The sequence below is a fragment of the Parasteatoda tepidariorum genome, chromosome 9, assembly GCF_043381705.1.
Source record: "Parasteatoda tepidariorum isolate YZ-2023 chromosome 9, CAS_Ptep_4.0, whole genome shotgun sequence".
Taxonomy (NCBI): Eukaryota; Metazoa; Arthropoda; class Arachnida; order Araneae; family Theridiidae; genus Parasteatoda; species Parasteatoda tepidariorum.
Window position 1 is genome coordinate 67268534 of NC_092212.1, and position 22331 is coordinate 67290864.

The 22331-nt window shown below is 29.9% G+C and overlaps 1 protein-coding gene and 1 long non-coding RNA gene across 5 annotated transcripts in view; one reads left to right on the forward strand and one right to left on the reverse strand.

The window, feature by feature from the left end:
- Positions 1 to 941: 941 nt before the first annotated feature.
- LOC122268863 (uncharacterized) lies at positions 942 to 9099 on the forward strand. Its single transcript, XR_006224731.2, has 2 exons — positions 942 to 1144; positions 8706 to 9099. It is a non-coding gene; the product is annotated as an uncharacterized lncRNA (long non-coding RNA).
- A 1013-nt stretch (positions 9100 to 10112) lies between these two features.
- LOC107437949 (Kinesin family member 3C) overlaps positions 10113 to 22331 on the reverse strand; it is a 54195-nt gene continuing 41976 nt past the window's right edge. The window contains exons 14-16 of one of the 4 annotated variants that reach the window (XM_043039563.2): positions 17122 to 17240; positions 14910 to 15015; positions 10113 to 11652 (exon numbers count right to left, since the gene is read on the reverse strand). In XM_043039563.2, coding sequence (XP_042895497.1) covers positions 11375 to 11652; positions 14910 to 15015; positions 17122 to 17240 — 503 coding nt within the window. In that variant the 3' untranslated portion in view covers positions 10113 to 11374. Of the gene's footprint in view, positions 11653 to 14909; positions 15016 to 17121; positions 17241 to 19993; positions 20067 to 22331 lie in introns of all 4 variants that reach the window. The other 3 variants (XM_043039564.2, XM_043039566.2, XM_043039565.2) reach the window with 3 other exon arrangements.

The following is a 22331-nucleotide window of genomic DNA, read 5'->3' on the forward strand; positions in this document are numbered from 1 at the left end:
CCCTTCCTTGTCGTCAGGTTAACCGAGGGAGGTTTTCCTCACCATGTAAAGCAAATGCGGATTAGTTCCATTAAAAAGTTCTCCATGCACGAAGGCAAATTTCTCCCACTTCTTGGTCCTGGAGTTCCCTTGTCTTCTGGTTTCAAAATTATAAGGTTACGGAGTTGAACATATTTAGTCGTAAAGCTAAAAAATTTCAGAAAACCTCTCTTTTTGCAGCAAATTAAAACACCAAGGTGTGGGATCCGCCAACTTCTCCGTCGAAGATTTTCTTAACTAGAAACTTTCTATGCTTTTCGGGAAAATTTCTTCGAGTGTAATTTTGTTTTAATGCACGATTCTTTGTTTTTTAAGTATGATTTTCCACTGCACTACATAAAAATGATTCAAAAGTTCAAATGAAACACCACTTAGCTATCGCGTGGTGAGGTTTTAAAAATTTTGCCAAAATTACCAAAAATTCTGAAAGCTTTAATTTTTAATTGAGTACCACTCTACAAAACAGTTCGCAAAAAGTCTAGTAGTTGGCAGCCCTGAATTTTTCCCAAATATTTGAAATAGTAGAAATTTTTTTGTTTTAACATTTGATTAAAAACGATTTTGGGCACCACAATATAAACTTAAAAGTTGCACATAAAATGTCGGAAATGCACGCAGTATTGTCTTGAGGTGATGGCAAAATTTTAAAACCCTTTGTCATCTTAAATATTATTACCCATTCGCAAAATGGGTCTTGTTTTGGGTTTGATAGCGTGTGCACCTTATTTGGACTTCATCACACTTTTCAACTGTATTCATGAGTAATAGTAAACAGTGCGCATGCGTTGCTATGGCGACCGCTGCTGTTTTTCTTTTTATTTTCACTAGCAGGCATTTTAATGTATTTACATAATAATAATTTTAAAGTATTTTTATATTCTTTTTATTATTAACTTATAATTACTGGCTTGACGGTGAATTTAATATAAATATGAATACTGAAGAAGGAAAAGTATTTTGTGACGTCTTGAAACACGTATATAGCCAGGATTTGAAAACCAATCCGACGACAAACATCAATTGAGACAGTTTTTGCAACCCATGATTTGAAATGATTTGGCGTTTAACGGAGACAATCCAGAAAGAAAAAGCACTTGACCAATGGGTATCAACGTTTTCCTTTTTTTGATTCTTATTCCTTACTTACATATATTTTTTTCTTTTTTGTTACTGTTTTATCTCATCTAGAGCTTTTAATCGTAATTTTCTTGATGTTTTAGTTTATCCAATGCGTTTATCTGTATTTTTTGTTATTGGTTTAGCTTATTCAATGCTTTTAGCCGCTTTTTCTTATTTAATTAATACTTTAAATAAAGTCGCGAGTTAAAATTTCCGGTTTTGCAGCTCTAAATAAATGTTACGAAATCACCGTGGATAACATAATCAGTTATATAATTTGAGATTTTATTAATCAGAGAAAGCTCAACAGTTAAAATAAATTTAAAGTTTACCTTCAACAAATACTAGAAAACAATAAAGCCTAAAAATATGTTTATTTTATATGATACACATTTACAATAACTTCCACTCAGAGTAAAACCCTTTGCTATTTTACAGTTATTTATACAGTTCTAGGTACAATAAATTCCAACTACACAATTTTAACCCACAAGTTTAGTTGTGCATAATGATAGACTAAATAGTCTTTTGCAACAATTAATAGCAACTTAGATAGTTATGATATAGAAAATATTATAATTTTTTTTTGAATAACAGCAATTTAAACATTTAAAATATTTAACTCATTTTTGGACATATGATTTGAAAATTTACATAAAACACATTTTCACCGGGCAAATAACATCTTTTTTGTAATTTCTCAATTTAAGAAAGAATTTTTTAAACAAAATCAAAGAATTTTTTAAACAAAATCTCACAATGGTAAAAATTAAGATGAGTTACTTAATATACATAACTGCTTTATATCACAAAATTATTATTAATTATGATCAAAGTTAACAAAAATCTCTAAAAAAGCTGATATTAAAGACCAAATAGCTTTTGGATTCCAAATAGGGGTTCAAAAACCTTGTGTTTGATAACATTATAAACACTCTTTAAAAAACAATTTGATGTACACAAACACTCTGAACATTAACAAATTATCAATCACTGAAACATTCTATACATGTTTAAACACAGCAAGTGAGCATAATTTCGATCTCCAATGTACACCTTTTTATTAAATATAAAAACTAGTAGCAATCCTTTATTGCACTTATAAATGTTGTTACAGTTACTGAAACTTAAAAGTATAGTTACAGTGATTATGAAACCTTTAAAATCAAAAGGTGAGATAATAGTATCACAAAATATATTAGTGTAAGAAAATCTTAAAAATACCTACATAAAGTGCCTAACTACAATCCAACATGCTTTAAAAGATCTATGTATAACAGGATATACTCAAAGTAAACCTCATTTACATAAATTAGATTAAAACACACATTTAATACCCGAGATTTAAAATTAATATATTCTCTCACATACTAATAACAGAATAATACGTTACTTCTTTGTAGCCTTCACCCTGGTAACAGAAAATGGTATCTAAAATATAATAAATTATTTCTGGGACCGAACAGTAACAATTATTACAATATGACTAGATTTTCGCTTCATTGAATTAGCATACTTTTATTGTACACTAATAACCGAAACTTATTATTGCATCCTAGCTCTTTTAAAAATGCAACTATATTTCAAATTGGCAATTACACCTTTGTGTCTAGTAGGGTATGGCATTATGTAGGGTTGCCACAGAAAAAATGAACAAAATAGTTGCTTTTAGTAGCTTAAAACATGAAAATAGTAGCCAAAAACTAGGAAAATAGTTGCCTAAATAAGAACAAAAATTCATCAAAAATAGTGACTAAAATTTTGTTAATGACCTAACTGTCATATACCATGATCCATTCAGACAAATTGGTGGCAAATATGATAATTTTCATATAAACATAAATGTTTTTATGTATATAAATGAAAAGTGCTTACTCAAATTCGAAATTCACGCATTGTAATGTTATATTAATTTCTTTTTTAAATCATGCGGAATTTTGTAGCAATAATCATTGAAAAGGCGATCGAGAAATGAAATAGACTTACAATTGAGTCTGTGCAGATTGAACGAATTAAAAAGTGAAGGCNTAGCCTTCACCCTGGTAACAGAAAATGGTATCTAAAATATAATAAATTATTTCTGGGACCGAACAGTAACAATTATTACAATATGACTAGATTTTCGCTTCATTGAATTAGCATACTTTTATTGTACACTAATAACCGAAACTTATTATTGCATCCTAGCTCTTTTAAAAATGCAACTATATTTCAAATTGGCAATTACACCTTTGTGTCTAGTAGGGTATGGCATTATGTAGGGTTGCCACAGAAAAAATGAACAAAATAGTTGCTTTTAGTAGCTTAAAACATGAAAATAGTAGCCAAAAACTAGGAAAATAGTTGCCTAAATAAGAACAAAAATTCATCAAAAATATTGACTAAAATTTTGTTAATGACCTAACTGTCATATACCATGATCCATTCAGACAAGTTGGTGGCAAATATGATAATTTTCATATAAACATAAATGTTTTTATGTATAGATATGAAAAGTGCTTACTCAAATTCGAAATTCACGCATTGTAATGTTATATTAATTTCTTTTTTTAAATCATGAGGAATTTTGTAGCAATAATCATTGAAAAGGCGATCGAGAAATGAAATAGACTTACAACTGAGTCTGTGCAGATTGAACGAATTAAAAAGTGAAGGCTCAAATTTGCAATTCAAAATTTTCAAAATTTTTTATCTTTTAAGGAAAAAAAAAGTTCAGTGTGTTCAGAAACTATCTTGTGGGATGCAGATTCCCCCCCCCCCAATTTATGCATTTAAAAAAAAAAAAAACATCTCTAGGATTACAGAAAAGTCTTCCAATAGTCTCCTTTTCCTGAAAATAGTTGCCTTTTCAGGCAAAAAAAGTTGCCATAGTCGCCTGATGCCAAAAATAGTTGCAAATAGTTGCATTTTAGTTGCCTGTGGCAACCCTTTATTATGGGATATTAAACAGGGTGTGTAGCCAAATCTTTCAACAAAAAATAAGCACTTTATAAGTACTTTTGAAGAGCTCAAAAAAAATTTTTAAGCACCATATACATTAACAAAATGCAAAATAATTTTCCAAGACTATACATAATGATGATAAAATAACTAGTTTCAGACAAATCTTTTTCTTGATTACATTATAAACCATAAAAAGATCAAGATTTTTTCGGTTTGATTTCAGAGGGTGGAAAATGATGCTTGAAATTTAGAATATCTTGCAAAATGATTAAGAAAATCAGAGATTAAGCAAAGACTAAATGCTGGAAATAGCAGTTTTTTTTTGCACTTAAGAGATTGCTAACATAAAAAGTAATAACGAGATAAACAAAGCTTCAGGTTTATAAAACTATAATCAGACCAACCGTTGTCTATAGAACAGAGACATGGATTCCAACCCAGAAACAAGAGAAATGCTGATTACCTGGGAAAGAAAAATTCTTAGAACTATTTTTGGACCTGCCAAAGAGGGTGATCTGTGGAGAAGGCGATACAATTTTGAAATTTCAAGACTTTTTAAAGAAAAAGATGCAATCAGTTATGTAAAAGCAAAGAGAATTCAATGGTTAGGACACCTTGAGAGAATGGAGGAAAACAGAGGCACTAAGAAGATATTCGAGGGGCAGAGTCAGGGCCAAAAGAAAAGAGGAAGGCTGGCCAAGAGATGGTCAGACGAGGTGGAGAAAGACCTTAAGATTCCAAAAGTCCGAAACTGGAAACAAAGAGCTAGAGACAGGAGACTTTGGAGAAAAATTGTTAGTGACGCCATGGACTGTAATGCCAAGGAGTCAGTTCGTTGCAAAATGCAGCAGAATTGCAAACGAGAGTGCAAGAATCCCACTGAATTCAGCTCTGTAGACGCACATGCGGACACGCAAGTATTTCATCAAACATGTAACATGATTGGCGCTTTCATACGCAACGGACAGACAGTACACTGAAATACATTGGGTTTTAATGAATTGTGAAACGTTGAATAAAACAATGTGAAAACCACGCTTTTGCATAATACATGGCGAAAATCGACATGGCAATGCATTATTTTGCTTTTTTTTCTTATTATAGGGGATTATTTATGTTTTTTGCTCATTTTTCAGACCTCTTCTTAAATTAATTTTTGAATAATATTTTATATTACGAGAGCAATATTGCTTGTGAAAAAAAAATTTTCTTCATAAATTAGTGTAAATTTTGTATCGAATCTTGTTGTTTAAAAATTTACTTTGGGGTGCTGGCTATTTTTCAATTTTAGGAATATCAAATTTGTCAGAATGAGGGCTACATGAGGCACTATTCGGATGAAATGAAATGAAAGCACAAAACTAAAATAAGTACTCAAATATATATTTTTATAAGTACAGAATATAAGATATTTCAATTAAACTTAAATGTTTTATATTTAATATTTAAATTCATTACATTTATTTTGGATATGTGATGATTCATTATTTAAAATTAAAAACAAATACTTCACATATTAATTTTAAATCAAAAATTGACAATTCACTAGTTGACAGAATAAACCACACATTAAGGTTATTTACAAAAATAGGCACTAGTTCGTCCCCCAGTGACTGATTACAATTAGATAAATGGTACCCATTTCACTATTAATACACAACACACTATTAAACTATGATATATTTTCTTCTTTGTAAAATTATCACAAAACTAAGAAAGACACAAATTCCTTGAAAGTAATGGTAAGCAAGTTTAATTTTCTGAAACAAATTGGCCAGCAATTGATTTCCCACGCAGCAAGATACAAGTTTGTATCAAGGAAAAACTGTGAAAGTTGCACTATTTTTTTTATTATAATCATTAAATTTTGAATTCTAAGACATCTACTCTACTCCTCTTTTGGTCTTCGATTTCGTTCAGGTAAACGGGTTCATAGATCTGGTCTGACTTCGTCAGGCCAGAAGAGGATAAGCAACAACAACAACAAATTTGGCATAATACCATTTGCTTAAAAAAGAATTTTTTCAACAATATTTAACTTTCCAAATTTAGTTCGTAAAACTTATAAATGAAAAAAAAAAGAATTCTTTCCAAGACTTTGTAATTTTTAAAGAAACAATATTTCATTTTATAACCGAGGTTAAACAGTCGACCCAATTTTTGGGTTTACGACTACAAATGTTCAGTTCTGTAGTCTTGTAATTTTAAACCCAATCCAGAAGACAAGGGAACTCCTGTATTGGAGAAATTAGCCTACATGGAGGACATTTTGAGGGAACTAACCTGCATTTGCGTTACATGGAGAGAAAAACCACAAAACCCTCCCACAGTTAGCCTAAAGACAAGGGGAATTCCCACTTTTCTAAGAAATCATGTGCAAACGTCCAATATAACAGAAGAAAAATAAATAAATAAATAAATCTTTACATTTTACACAGTTGTACTAACATGTACATAAAAATGCAATGGACTAAACCCCAGACTGTGTATAGGATTGTTCACTGAAAGAAGTTTTTGAGCTCACGCAAAGTTTTGTATACTTCCCAACTAACAAATCAGATATTCGAAAATAACATATGTTCTTAAGTAATAACATATGAAATAACATATATATCTTAAGTCCTGCACGTAATTAGTAAATCAATGAAATAAAAAACTAAGTACCTGGAAATACAATTGCTGACCCATTTGAAAAGAATGAACACAAAAAGGTATGAAATTCAAAGAATAGGATATAACTTAAAATTGTTCAAGAAATAAAAAGCAATAACCTTGTACATATTCAACATTTTATTTTGAAATGTCTAAGGTAACGCTAAGTGTAAATAGATGAAATTAAAACTATTCTCTATGTTCTTTCAATTTCTCTTTTTGTGGTATTAAAGTTGAATTAACTGTTTGAACAATAATCATTCATTATTAATTTCAATCCAACCACATAATCATAAACTTTACATTAAGCCATGCAATTATCAACCATAAAAACATAGTTATTAAATCAGGAATACTAAATTCCTGATTGTTGTTTCGAGTAACTTACTTAAATATCTTAATATACATAAACATAACATATCAATAAATACTGAAAAAACATTATAAATACATATTAATCAATAAATACTTTAAAATATATCAATAAATACTGTAAAAATACTGAAAATTGTTTTAATCAGGAATGAATAGGCGCCATCTTAAGAGTAACTCAGCACAGGAGTTAGGATGCTATAAAATCTGGCACGTCTTATAATTCAATACTATAGGTGCTTCATAGAGCTTTTTTTTAAGCTCCACTGGAAAGTTCCTTAAATTAAAACAAAAATATAGGGTTGTCTTAAAAATGAAGCCTGTAATATACAGAGCAAAAATGCTTCTAAAGCTTACAGATCTGTGTTCTTGCAGAAAAGTGCTCTTTTAAAATAATAGTTACTGCCTATGAGTTTTTAAATGATAGTCTTCGGCAGATCTTCGTTGCATTCAGTACTGCATTTAAGCATGGGCACACCCGGGGGCCCCCAGACACTCAGGGGGCCCTTAAGAATCTTAATTTTTACAAATTGTGTTAAAAAAAAAGCTAAAAATAAACAATATTACCATTAACAGGGATGATTGTGAGCCCAAGTCAAAATTCCGGAAAATTTCTTGAGTTACAAAAAAAAAAAAAAAAAAAAAAAAAAAAAAAAAAAACAGTTTGAATTGAAAAATTAAAAAAAAATTTAAACAAGGTTTTTTTCCTTTTTCTCAATATTTCTTAGTTTACTTAAAATATATTTAAAATTTTACACATACCTATGATGACCTGGAGAAGTAATTAAAATTTACAAATATGTCTTTCTTTCTTGAGCTTATGATTATGACAGCTATTTACTGATAAAAAATGAATATTAATCCTGGATATAAGCTTATAAAGTATCCCTCCGGCTCTCCTTTACAAACCAAACAAATAAAATAAACCGTGTTTTAAGTTCCACCTTTGAAAATTTGATTTCTGGAAAGTTCTGTGATCAATGATTTTTTGAAACGTTTGGACCTTTGATCTCCGGAAACTTCCGGATCACTGTTAGCGAAAAATCCGGATTTTTTTTCGTAGCACAATCAGCCCTGCATACATATTTTTTTTTAATAAATATATTCTATTGTATAATGTGTGCATTTTGATTTGTTTTCGACAAATTGTGATTGATTATCATGCAAATACCAATAATTTGAATAGTTTATCACCAAGAAAGCTTAAAAAGGCAATCAAAATCTATTTTTTTACGTTCCAATAATTTTTTTTAGATACTTGGGCATTGAAAGACGTTTTACTAACTGTTTAGTTCGACATACCTTTAGAATTTTCTTTTAAATTGTTATACATTTATTTAATATTTTTAATTAACTTCGCTGGTTTTGAAATTTATTCCATTATTTGAGGATTAGAACTGATTAGCATCTCAATTATTATTTTTTTAAAATTATGAGTAGTTCAAAAATGCTTTAAGTTTTGGGGGGTAGTCAAAATGTGTTTAAATTTGTTAAAATTATTGCATATCGTAAAAATTATTTATTTTACGCATGTGAATTGTTTTTTAAAGTTTGTTTTTAAACATTATGGCACGTTACAGGGGTCTAAAACATTTTTGTACCCGGGGACCCTGCGTGATATTTAGACAGTCCTGGCTGCATTGCATGGGATTTGCTCACTACGTCAAAATGCCAGAGTGGACACTTGCAGATCTGCGTCGAACTCAGGGGTGTTGCTGATGACATTACTGTACACGCCAGTTATCGGAAACCTGCGACCCCTGGGTTACCTATTGATATTAATTTATCTTATCTGTATAATGCTTTTATGTTCTGTATTCTAAAATAGTGTGTAATTTATAATGTAAGTGATAAGACATACCAGCAAAAAATTTTGTAAAAAAAATTACCAACCACTAATGCACACTAATGGGTGGTTCAGTGTTATATGGCCACAATCGAGTGAAGAATAAATAAATAAATCATTCTACAGATTTTTTTGAAAAAGTTTGGTTTTATGTTAAACTACATTTGAATGCTTCCGTTAAGAAAAAAAAATCGGGTTTAATAGATATAAAAAAGTTTTCAGTTCTGTCTTTTTTAAATAACATGATTAATATGAAGATAGGATTTTGTTAATTTAGCATTAGATAAATATTTTAAATCTATAAACAGTAGGTAAAAAAAATCCATCACCTATAAGTAGTCAAACAGAATCGGAAATAAACTTATAAAACAAAAGCAGATTTTTAGTAATAATACAGTAGGGAACCGATTATCCGGAACGATCGGGACCACCGCTATTCAAAAATAACTGATTTTTCCGGTTTTCTGAATCGCTACAAAAAGCCGTTTTTTTTATTGTTGAAAGCAACTAAAAAAAACATTTGGATATAATCTTAAAAAGAAGAAAAAACTATGAAGTAATACACTAATGATTATTTCCAAAATGATGGTAAGGTAAACATCTTTCAAAAAAGAAAAATCCTAAAATTTTACGAGGGAAAAAAATTTTTTTAATAAAAAAAATGGCGGGAAGATTTACCGAATTTCGTTCTGGTTTTTTGGTTTTCCGGATAACGGGTTCTGTACTGTATTTCTAAAACAACTTTGATGCATCTTAACCACGACATTTTTTAATAAGAAGGCAGAAATATTTGCAAAAATTTAATTTAAGTTTGTTACGCATCATTATAGAACTACAGTAATTCACTGCATTACAACAACTGTCATTTTCGCACGAGTATGTAAGATATTTCCTTTTGTAATATCAAACTATCACGGAGGAAAAATTTAGCATTAACTTTATCTCTATATACAGTCAAACCCCGCTATAGTGAACCTTCAAGGGTTCAAAATTTCTGTTCACTATAACCGAGAGTTCACTATAACTGCTAACAATTTTAACTTTTTTTTCCGAACTGCTCCCTTTTATTACACATTATTTAAATACATGACCCACAAAAAGAAATATAAAAATAATTAAAAATTACAAAAAATGTGTTAACTTTTATTTTTTACTACTCTTCGTTTTGCGTACAAAAACTTTAGGGGTGGCCTTTATTTAGGGATTGGAAACTGAGATAGAAGAAGCAAACAAACAAAAAAAAATGCGTATGGATACATTCCACTCAATAGATTGTTTTAAAACTCAGTATACATATTTTATGTAGAAATTTCAAAATTAGCAAAAAATGAAGAAAAAAAAATCAGTCGAAGATCGAAAAAAGTTCATAACAGGGTGCGTAGCCAAATTACTCAACAAAAAAATAAGCACCTTTTAAGCACTTTTCAAGCACTCAAAAAATATTTTTAAGCACTTTAAAAAATATCGTAATTAGGCAGGGTTGGAAAGTTATTGACAATCGACGGTTTTAACCGTCATGTCAAAAAAATAAAAATAATAAACCTTTTGGCATTGTTTTTGACAATTGTCAAAAATCATGAAATTTTGAATCATGTAAAACGAAAGGCGTTTTCATACGCTACGGACAGATTATAAGCCGAAATAGATTGGAGTCGAATTAATTATGAAAACGTTGAATAGAACAATGTGAACTGTGTGTTTTTGCATAATTCGAAGCAAAAATCAACACAGTAAACGAAAAATCTCATTCTGAATAAGGGGAAATTAAGCACTTTTTAAAAGCACCCAATGAAAAAGGCACCTTTAAGGGCTTTTAAAAAACGAAAATCGAAAATAAGCACATTTAAGTACTTTTTAAAAACTCTACGCATCCTGTCATAATATCCAATTTTCTCTCTTCTTCTGGTTCACTATGTCCACAAAAAATAATACTATATATGTGTATAGCAAGGCACGGGAGCGAACATTTAGTTCACTATATACAGGGTTTGACTGTATTTATTATAACATACGTAGCTATGTCAAAGTATTTTAGTAAAAGATTAAATTTTAGTCCAATTAAAAAAAACAAATCCCCATAAAAAGCACAGAATTTTCTCTAAACGTATTTTGACTTGAATATATATTATTGCAGGATATGATCTGAAATACGTAAAAATATTTAACATCAAATAAAGTTATGAATATAAGTGTGTATTTGCTTTTATACAACAGTTGCTGAGTAAAACATAAATGTTTTTATAGAAAGCATAAATAGACCATGTGACAACCCTAAATACGAAGCAATAATTGATATTATTCGTGGGCAACGCTTCCTTCATCAGATTTTGGACGGATGGGGGGTAAAATAGATGGTAGCACCCTATACTCACTGTCACAGTTCACACTGGGGGACGGAGGACGTCAGATAGGCCACTCCATGGACCCTATATTAGTTTGTAATCTCCGTTTACCCCGTTTGTACAAGTCCCCGCCATTAGGCAGAGCTTCAAGTTTTGTGGGTTTACGGTAGGTAAGGGTAGATTCTTGACTAGAGGGTTGGATGAGAGGCGCAGAGCCATTCAGAGAACTGTTCAGATTGCTGCCATTCAGTGCAAAAGAGTTCAGTGAATTTAGGGTGTTATTTTCTTTAACAAAAGTGGAGAGAGAGCCATTTGATAAACTAAGTGTCTCCTTATTGGCTGAAAGAGAAAATAAGAAGTATATTAGAACAAAAGGGTATTAAAAAAAAGTTTAAAAAACATTTTAAAATCATATGTTTTTATTTTATTTTATAACCCAGGATTGCCACTCGAATGTGGAAAAAAAAAATTCACCGTGTTTTCCCTGTACATATTGTACACAATATATTAACAGGAAACAACAATAACTGTGCTCTTGTATAAGCTATATTGGGCTAACTATACTAGTTATAATTGGTCTAGTTATAATAGTTGTGCTAACTATATTTATTTGTTTTAATTGCTGAAAAAACAGCTGAACATAGTTAAATAATGCTATAGTAAATGAAGTAGTTTAGTATAACTGAAATATCGTGGTTAAATATCCCACAGACTACGCTTTGAGTGATCACAATTTTTTAAAAGACAAAAATAAGAAACAAAATTCTCTGAATTTTCCCAGTTTGTAAAGAAAAAAATCAAAATTCTCTGCTTTTTCCCTGTTATTTTAGGTGATTTTTAAATTCCCTGTATTTCCCAGTTCTCCCTGTGGAGTGGCAACCCTGTAACCGTCGTTGAACAGCTGACCCAAGTTTGGGTTTACAACTACCAATGTTCCACTTCGTAGCCTTGTAATTTTAAACCCAATCCAGAAGACAAGGGAACTCCTAGATAGAGTATTGAGAGAAATTTACCTTCGTGGAGGACTTTTTGATGGAACTAACCCGCATTTGAGTTACAATTGAGAGGAAAACCACGAGACCCTCTCAAAGGGACTCTAACCCATGATCCGTCTACCATTGAGGACATTTTACGTCAGCACTGTGGTCGGTGCAAGTTGGATGCGGAATTCGTATCAACCAGTCATTGCTGAGATTCAAACCTGGTTAACCTAAATGGAAGCTGAACGCTCCCGTGAGCCATCACGGCTCTAAAATCCTGTGTGATATGATTAAGTAAATTTTTTACTTATTATTTTTATTTTTCAGGGCAAAAGAAAAAAAAAACAGGTAGTCTCAAATATCTTTTTTATTCCAATAACACACAACTAACTTTTTGTTGGAACCATTTATATCGTTATTTTTCACTCCATCAGCAACGTTTAATGCTCTAGCTCTATAAATTTCACTTTTTATAAATAATATAATAGTAATTTTTACCAGTGTTTCAAAAAAAAAAAAAAATCCGTTATCTTAAACAGATTCTATGTTACAAAAGTTATTTGCACAATCAATCTCATTCTTTTAAAGCAGTGTAACATGATACCTTGATTATTTTGCTAGGATTATGGAAAATGTTATCATTCATTTATTAACAAAAAATATTTGTAATATTTTTTTTAAAGTGTGGAAAATTTGATTTTTTAAAGACTTAATTTAAAAAAACAAATTGTGAAGAGACATATTAATTGAGAGACAGAATTCAGTCCACTGAATTTGTCCAAAGATTGATTTAAGTTCCCAGGACTGAAGAGTGGCACAATATTGAGAACGAGTTTCGTTCATTTAAAAAATGTCTTACTTTGTCAGAGAAAGAAATGTTTTTTTTCATCAATAGAATTCAAAATTAAATATTAAAAAATAATTGAGCTTTTAAATTTGGAATTTTGTTGCCAAAAAATTTATTTAAAAGCAAAATATAAACTGTACAAATAGTGTTTTAACAAACATGAATTTTTACACAGAAAAAATTTAATATTAAAAAAAAAACTAAGCGAATTGTTTTTATACAAATGAATGACTTGTAGAGAACACTAACTCGCAAATTGATTTGCTTTTTAATATCATTACATATTTTATTATTATTTGGTTGAAAGAAGGAAACTTAAAAAAACTATATAAAAAAAAAAAAACATGGCAACTAAAAATACGTTTGCATTAAGAAATAAAAACTGCAAATATATGAAGAAAAAAATTCTGAACTCAAAATATGTATCTTTAGTGTTTGGAAAATACAAAGCTGTTGAGATTTAGAATTTTATAAGGAAAATTAGGATTGAAATAAAATTTTTTGTATAAATTTGGATGTCTCTTTTAGATTTAGATTCCCGGCTTGAAAATATTCAGATTTTTTTTTTGTATGATTTTTTTTTTGGGGGGGGGGGGAACATTTTATTTGCCTGATTTTTTTTTATTTTTATAAATTTAAATTTTGGCCAGAAAAAATATTTTTCATGACTGTTATGACGTAACTGTTTAAATTTAATTTTATCTTAATTTTACTATCTAATTAAACATTCTAATTTGTTATGGCAGTCAAAACATAAAATAAATGCACTACTCACATAATGAATACTAAAATTTCATATAAGAAAACATAAAAAATTGCGTAAATCTAAACGATTTATGATATTACAAAAAACTAAATTTTATGTGGAAGCAATGTAATAAATGGATTTTATTGTTATGAATTTAAAAACTAATAAATCATTGATGAACTAATATCTCTTTAAAAGATACCTAAAAACATTTATAAACAATTATTTTCCACCTTTTTTTGATTGAAAAAAATAAATTAATAAGGGCAAATAACTATTAGAATGACCTAAATACTGAATGACAAAATTATAATCAGCTTCAAAATTTCATTAATACCCTTTTTACATTAAAAGTGCAGACATGTACAAAATGCATTAATTTTAAATGCGATAAAAATATGTATAATTATTCCTAAATCACTTAATACAATTATAGTCCAAGACAACATATGGTGGAGAAATTTTATATGTAATATTTTTCATTTAACTCAAAAGATAGACTGAAAAAAAAATCTCTACTAAGATTTTAATTCTATTTTTTCTGTTCCTGACTAGAAATATTTAGAAAATGAAGAGCAATACTGAAAATAAGACATATAATGCTCCTTGTTCGTTGAAAATTTTAAAGTTACCCAGAAAACAGTACATATTGTGACGAAAGTCTTGTGGCACGTTTAAAAAGGTTTGCAATTTTTTTTAAAATATGTCTTTTGTGATTTACATAAATTTAAATATATGTTTTTATTAGCAAACACAAAAAGTTTTTATTACCAGAGAATAGATGAAATTTACCTATAACGTTAATTTATATTATATAAATTTTTACATGCATTTAAATATTGCAATGAAAACATTCAAAATGTTCATTCCAAAAAATTATCATAATACCATTTATGTGTTAATGAAGGGGACAATGTATTCTTTTAATGAATTTTATCCCCCCTGATCTTTACATAAAAAAAAGATGTATGCATAGAGAACAAAAGAGCCATGTTTATTTCCCTTAAAACACATGACTTACAACCCACTCTGTGTGCAGTCTCCTTGAACTTACTAAGCAGCTGCTCCTGGCGTTTAGGTTTAAAATAATTCCCGGCTATGTCCTCCTCTTCACCACGTTCCAACTTCTGAAATAAAAAATTTATGCTTAGTTTTTTTCTTCAATGTAATCAAATTTTGAGCAAAAATATCATTCAAATAAAAATTATTAAAAATACATGTGACCAAAAACAATACTCATTTCATTATAAAATTGAAAACTAATACAGTAAGCTCCACACTATCAAATCAATTTAAGCGGAAGGCCGGATGAAATAGCCGTGTAGGATGAAATTCCACACTTCTTAGGCATTTAATTGTTGCTGTTGTCATCGGCCATTCAGACAGAAGGGCACGATTGTTCTTGTTTTCCAGTGGCGCCATCTATGGCCAAGAATTCAACTTCTGCCACACCAGTTTATAGGGCGAACCCATTCAATCATCCACAGATCATGATTTTGACTCGAACCAGAGAACGATCAATCTCCAATTCAGTACCCCCAGAGGCATGATTTGTTATGGGAGCATGGGGGACTTAGTAATCTGACAGATTTAACGTGCACCAGACACCATTTACTACACGGGGAGTCTTTGACCAGCTGTACCCATATAATTAAAACACATATTTGAAGATTCACAATTTAAGACATATGATAAATGCAAAAGTACTTTAAGTTTGTTAATAAACTGCATAAATATGAAAATTCATGACAAGGAAGAATCAAAATGTACTGCTTTAGCACTTTTTATTTAGCACATTTTTAAGCCCCACCTACCACAATGATATTACAGATGGCGAGTGGTGGCTACACTACTACTTTTATACCTTACCAGACTGGATAGTCGCAGCAAGCCATTAAATTGGGAGCTCGCAGCATGTTATATTTAAACTTGAGAAAAAAAAAAACACAAATAATTATATTATCTGCGAATAATTATAAATTAGTCAATGAAAAATATAGCAAATAACTTTTCAGTATCTTTTGAAGTAGTTATTCTAAATATGAATTTTATGTTTAGTTTCATTCAAAATTCTCAAATCTGCAATTATATTAACTGGTACATTTCAGTAATAATGATATTGGTAAAACTATTTGCAATTAATGTCAATTTGCAATTAATGAAAACGATTGGTAAGGATGAAGAATCAGCAAAATCCCCAGAAATTAAGAACAGGAAGGAAAAAAAAAATGCCGAAAAGCCAAAAAAGATTGAACAGCATCTCATTAAAAAACTATTCAACAATCCAAATTGTTTTGACACTTGTGGAGCAAAATATTACTATAATATTCCGAATTATTTCTTCTTTTTATTTTAAAATTGTTTAATGTCATATTTTTTTTCTTGAGTTTTATAATAAAATCAAAAAATAAATGAGTATAATCCTAATTGTTTTATTTAACAGTTTGTACATTTAGACAAAAGCTGATAAAATGAGAATTTTTTTTTCTAAATGAAAGATTTTAATGAGCATTAATGTGTTTAAGGATTAATTAGTTGAGACATTTTTGATACATAACACATATATGATAAGATAATAATAATAAATAGGAAACTAGGTATATATGATGCATTGTATAATACAAACATTGTAAATTTTACACAGTATAAAATTGTTTCAAACAAGCAAAATTTAATATATAACAAAACAATAATTGTTAAGTGTTTTGTAAATAGCTAAGATTTTTTAGGAAAAAAAAATCCCAACCCTAAAAAACTTATCTTCAGCACTATCCTCTTCAAAATATTCTTAGACATAACAATAATCGACATAATAATGGAAGAATAATTGGCATAACAATATAGAACAGAACATTAATTGTTAAGTATTTTGCAAGTAGCTATGATTTCTTAGGAAAAAAAATCCCAACCCTAAAAAACTCATCTTCAGCACTATCCTCTTCAAAATATTCTTAGACATAACAATAATTGTCATAATAATGGAACAATAATTGACATAACAATATAGAACAGAACAATAATAGTTAAGTGTTTCGTAAGTAGCTAAGATTTCTTAGAATAAAAATCCATACCCTAAAAAACTTATCTTCAGCACTATCCTCTTCAAAATATTCTTAGACATAACAATAATTGACATAATAATGGAACAATAATTGACATAAGAATACAGAACAGAACAATAATAGTTAAGCGTTTCATAAGTAGCTAAGATTCCTTAGAATAAAAATCCATACCCTAAAAAACTTATCTTCAGCACTATCTTCTTCAAAATATTCTTTGACGCTCGATGCAGAATGATTGTGCTTTAGTCTTCGAACTGGTGATACAGCCGGTCTTCCACCTACTTGCACACCTACATGAAAGTAAAAAAAATTAAATAAAAATTCTGGCACTGAAATTGATGTGTAGCTAAATTAACCGCACTATTCATCTCTCTCAGAATTAAGCATTTAGAAATCTTAATTCCCAAAAGATTAGTCCTTATATAAAATCATAAGTCCTTTAAAAAATGATGAAAATATTGCAAGTTTTCGGTGTTACTAGAGGTCACATGAGCTATAATTACAAGCCCTGCAATCTGAATGACTTTATATTAACTTTGTTGTTATGTTTATTTTCAATATTTTTTATACTTTTTCTATGTTCTAATGTTTTTAATGCTCTAATGTTTATAATCTTTTAATGTGCTCATGTTACATGTTTTATTTAGATGTTAACTTATGTTCAATGTTTATTCTCCCAGTTTGCTGCAGTGTTTGCACACTCCAGCGAATGATAAATGTATCATTCGCTGGAGTCGAGTTTTTTTTTTTACACTGCTGCTAAAAATAAACAAAACTAAAAAGTATTTTTGTGTAAGTAAATTAGTTTTTAGGTATTGCTTTGGTGAACACTGATAGTGTGTAACTTAGTTTTTGGGTTTTGCTTTAAGCTGCTCTCTGTCACTGAAAAAAAAAGATAAAGGTCGAAAATAATATCTTGATAAAAGAAGTAATGCATTCTTGCAACAGTCCATTGTAGGCCAATGGAGTTACGGAGTGGGTCACTCAACAATCACGTGATCAATGGCATGGTAGCGGTTATACGGTAAGCATTGTGCACCGGCTGCCCTTACTTCCCAGAAGAGCTGGTACCCATCGATCTGAAGCTGGGGTGAGTTCAAACAGACACTGCAGATCACATTCAATGTTATTTACATTCAAATTTATCATTAAAGATTAATTACATCATTTTAAAGAATTATATGTTCAGTATTGAATTAGAAACATTTTATTGAAATTACAATAAGATTTTTCAATTAATCTTGATTTTTTTCACCATCTATGTTTCAACCTGTAACTTCAAACAATAACTGCATTATAGTTCAAAACATTAAAGGCATTTCCTCTCCAAAATATTAAGATCATTTGAGGAATTTTCTAATGAAATGTAGCTAAATAAAAAAACAAAATAGTATTTAATTAGAATAAAGGTAGCTTTAAATGCACAATAACAATGTTTCGTAGTTTTAAATTAACCAAAAATTAAGTATCGATAATATCATAGAATTTAAATTGTTCATTATTTAAAACATCAATCATAAAATTTTTTCCAAGCATATTAGCCCACAGGCNAAGGGGCCGTTCAAAAAGTACGTACATCCCGAAGGGGGGGGAGGGGATTTGCTATTATGTACGGTTTTGTACGATGGGGAGGGGGGGAGGTATTATACAAAGTACGTACTTTATAAACATACACCAAATTTAAATTTGACTTTATCCTACACACTCCTTAAGTAAATATTTAATTTTATTTAAAACAATTATTTTAATTTTTATGAAAAAGGGGGGTAGACTAATAAAATGTACATACTCTAAGGGGGGGAGTAAGACCTTATGTACGGTAATGTACAAAGGGGGGAGAGGGGTTTAAAATTTCTCCATTTTTGTGTACGTACTTTTTGAACGGCCCCTAATCACATTTATTATTCTACGAGAAAAAATATTTACAAATGAAAGAGATGCCAAATATAAATTCCAGTTCTAATATTTTTGAATAAAATATAAAAGAATTTTTGCACATAAAGGAGATCGATGATTTCTTGAAACTTCTGGACCTTGGGTTTCCGGAAATTTCCTGATCGCAGTCAGCAAAAAATACGGAAATCTGGATTTTCTACAGAGCACAATCATCTCTGGCTTACGACTACCAATGTTTAATTCTGTAGCCTTGTAATTTTAAACCCGATCCAAAAGAAAAAGGGAACTCTAACAAACTATTTTATATCAATTTTTAATTTTAAAAAAAATCAAATTAATGATGGCAAACAAATAATAGAATGACTTAAATGCTGAATGACAAAATCATAAAATTATAATCAGCTTCAAATTTTTTTTAATACCCTTTTTACATAAGAAGTACAGACATGTACAAAATGCATTCTATAAATAAATGAAAAATTTTATTTTTAATTGCAATAAAAAATATGCATAATATACGTTATTCCTAAATCATTTAATATAATTACGGTCTAAGACAACACATAGTGTTGACATTTTATACGCAGTATTTTTTTATTTTATTCAAAAAATAAATTGAAAAAAATTATCTCTACTAAGATTTTGATTCTATTTTTTATTTTTCACCAGAATAGAAACATTTTAGAAATTAAGAGCAAAACTGAAAAGAAGGTATATTCCTGTTAGCAACAAATTTTACAGTTACCCATGAAACATTACATATTGTGATTAAAATCTTTTGACATGTTTAAAAAGGTTTGCCATTTTTTGTTAAAAATATGTCTTTTGTGATTTAAATACATGTTTTAATTAGCCAACACAAAAAGTTTTTATTGTCAGAGAATACATGAATGTTACCTATGAGATTAATTGATGTTATAGCAACTTTCATATGCCTTTAAATATTGCAATGAAACCACTCAAAATTATCATTACATAATAAAATTCCTGTGTTAATGAAGGGGACAATATATTCTTTGAATGAATATTATCACTCCCTGATATTTACATTAAAAAAAGATGTACATAGAGAGCAAAAGAGCCATGTTTATTTCCCTTAAAACACATGACTTACAACCCACTCTGTGTGCAGTCTCCTTGAACTTACTAAGCAGCTGCTCCTGGCGTTTAGGTTTAAAATAATTCCCGGCTATGTCTTCCTCTTCACCACGTTCCAACTTCTGAAATAAAAAGTTAATATTTAGTTTTTCATCAATTTTTGAGCAAAAATGTCATTTAAATAAAAAGTACTTAAGAAGCACATGACTGAAAACAATACTTATTTCATTATAAAATTGAAAAATAATACAGTAGACTTCCCACTATACAATCTATATAAGCCATGTAGGATGAAATTGTTCTTGCCTTCCAGTGGCGCCATCTATGGCCAAGACTTCGATTTCTGCCACACCTAGGGCGAACCCATTCATACATCCATTCATTCACCCCCAGATCATAATTTTGATCTGAACCAGAGAACGGTTTCCGCAGAGCAGTGGCGTACACAAGGGAGGGGTTTAGGGGTTTAAACACCCCCCTTGAGCTCAGACAAAATGGCAAAAGTAAAAATTTTAGTAGAAATTATGCGAGCTATTATTTTTTAAGACTATATATTTTTATTTGCCTTATGCCTACTTTTTTTTTTCACGGTATTTCTCAGAATACTGAAAAAACATTTACTATAATAGGGTTGTACTTTTGAAACCAAATTCACGTGATACTGTTACGGACTGGTTCCTTTCTGTCCTGCCAGTATAGTTTTCGAGACTGGCTGTCATTCGCGAGGTCTTTACGCGATGATTCTGGAATCCTAGACGTTCTGTCGTCTTTGAGACAATTCGAGAATTTTGGAGATGCGGTGAAAAATTATATAAAAGGGGGAACGGAGTACAGTGGAGTTAGTTAGTCAGACTAAGAGTTATCTCTGCCGCTTGTCTTTCGGAGCTTGTCGCTAAATCTGTTTTGATTTATCTCAACAAAAAGTTCATTCAATCGCCGAACCCGTCGTCGCCACTATTTCGACTAGTGAAGAAATCAGTAACAATACCATTGGAGATACTGTGCTCGTTGAAGTTATTCATTCCAGCTCGAAACTTTGAGATCGTAGCATAGCGGATATTTCTGTGCCAATATATATATATATTTGCTGTTCTTGGATCTTTAGGATTTAACAATTTTTAACACAAGAATTTAGCAATTTTTAATTATTTTGAGAAAAAATCACGATCTGAAATTAGTGAGGTGACAGCATCTAGTACCAATGTAAGTTTTTCTGTTGTACAGAAATGTGATACTTCCGTTGAAGAAAACGTTTCTAGCATAACAAAATCTGATGAATGTGAAAGTGGCCCTCAAAGTGTTACTTCCCACCCATATGACATTGGACTTTTTTCAGAAGATATTACATGCGAGAAGATATTACATTATGTTCTTAAACTTAAAAAATCAAATCAAAATTTAACTAAACAATGTTGTCTAAATAAAAAGTCAAAATTGTCCAGCTGTCTAAATCAGGGAAACCATAGTGCTTTATTACAGATTCGAATTTCTTTTAGTAGTTTCAGAAAATTACGAACACCCCCTTTGAAAAAATTCTGCATACGCCACTGCCGCAGAGGCATGATTTGTTATAAGAGAGTGGAGGACTTTACAACCTGACAGATTTAACGTGCATCAGACACCATTTACTACACGGAGGGTCCACGGCCTGCTGTACCCACATAATTAAAACACACATTTGAAGATACACAATTTAAGACAAATTATGAATGTAAAAATACTCAAAGTTTGCTAATAAACTACATAAATATGAAAATTCATAACAAAGAAGAATCAAAATGTACAGACGACTACTTTAGCACTTTATTTCATACATTTTTCTTAGCCCCACTTCCCACAATGAGTTTTACAGACGGCAAGTGATGTCTACACTACTATTTTTTAACTTTACCAGGCTTGATAGTCGCAAGCCATTAAATCGACAGCTCATAGCAAGTTATATTTAAACTTGAAAAGAAACACAAATATTTATATTATCTGCGAATAATTATAAATTAGTCAATGAAAAATATAGCAAATAATTTTTTAGTATCTTTTGAAGTAGTTATTCTAAATACGCATTTTATGTTTAGTTTTATTCAAAATTCTCCAATCTGCAATTATATTAAATGGTACAATTCAGTAATAATGATATTGGTAAAACTAATCAATTTGCAACCAATGAAAACGATTGGTAAGGATGACCAATCAGCAAAATCCTCAGAAATTGAGAATAGAAAAGGAAAAAAAATGCTGAAAAGCCAAAAAAGATTGAACAGCAGCTCATTAAAAAACTATTCAACAATCAAAATTGTTTTGCAAGTGCATTGTTTCGACACTTGTGGAGCAAAATATTACTATAATATTCTGAATTATTTCCTCTTTTTATTTTAAAATTGTTTAATGTC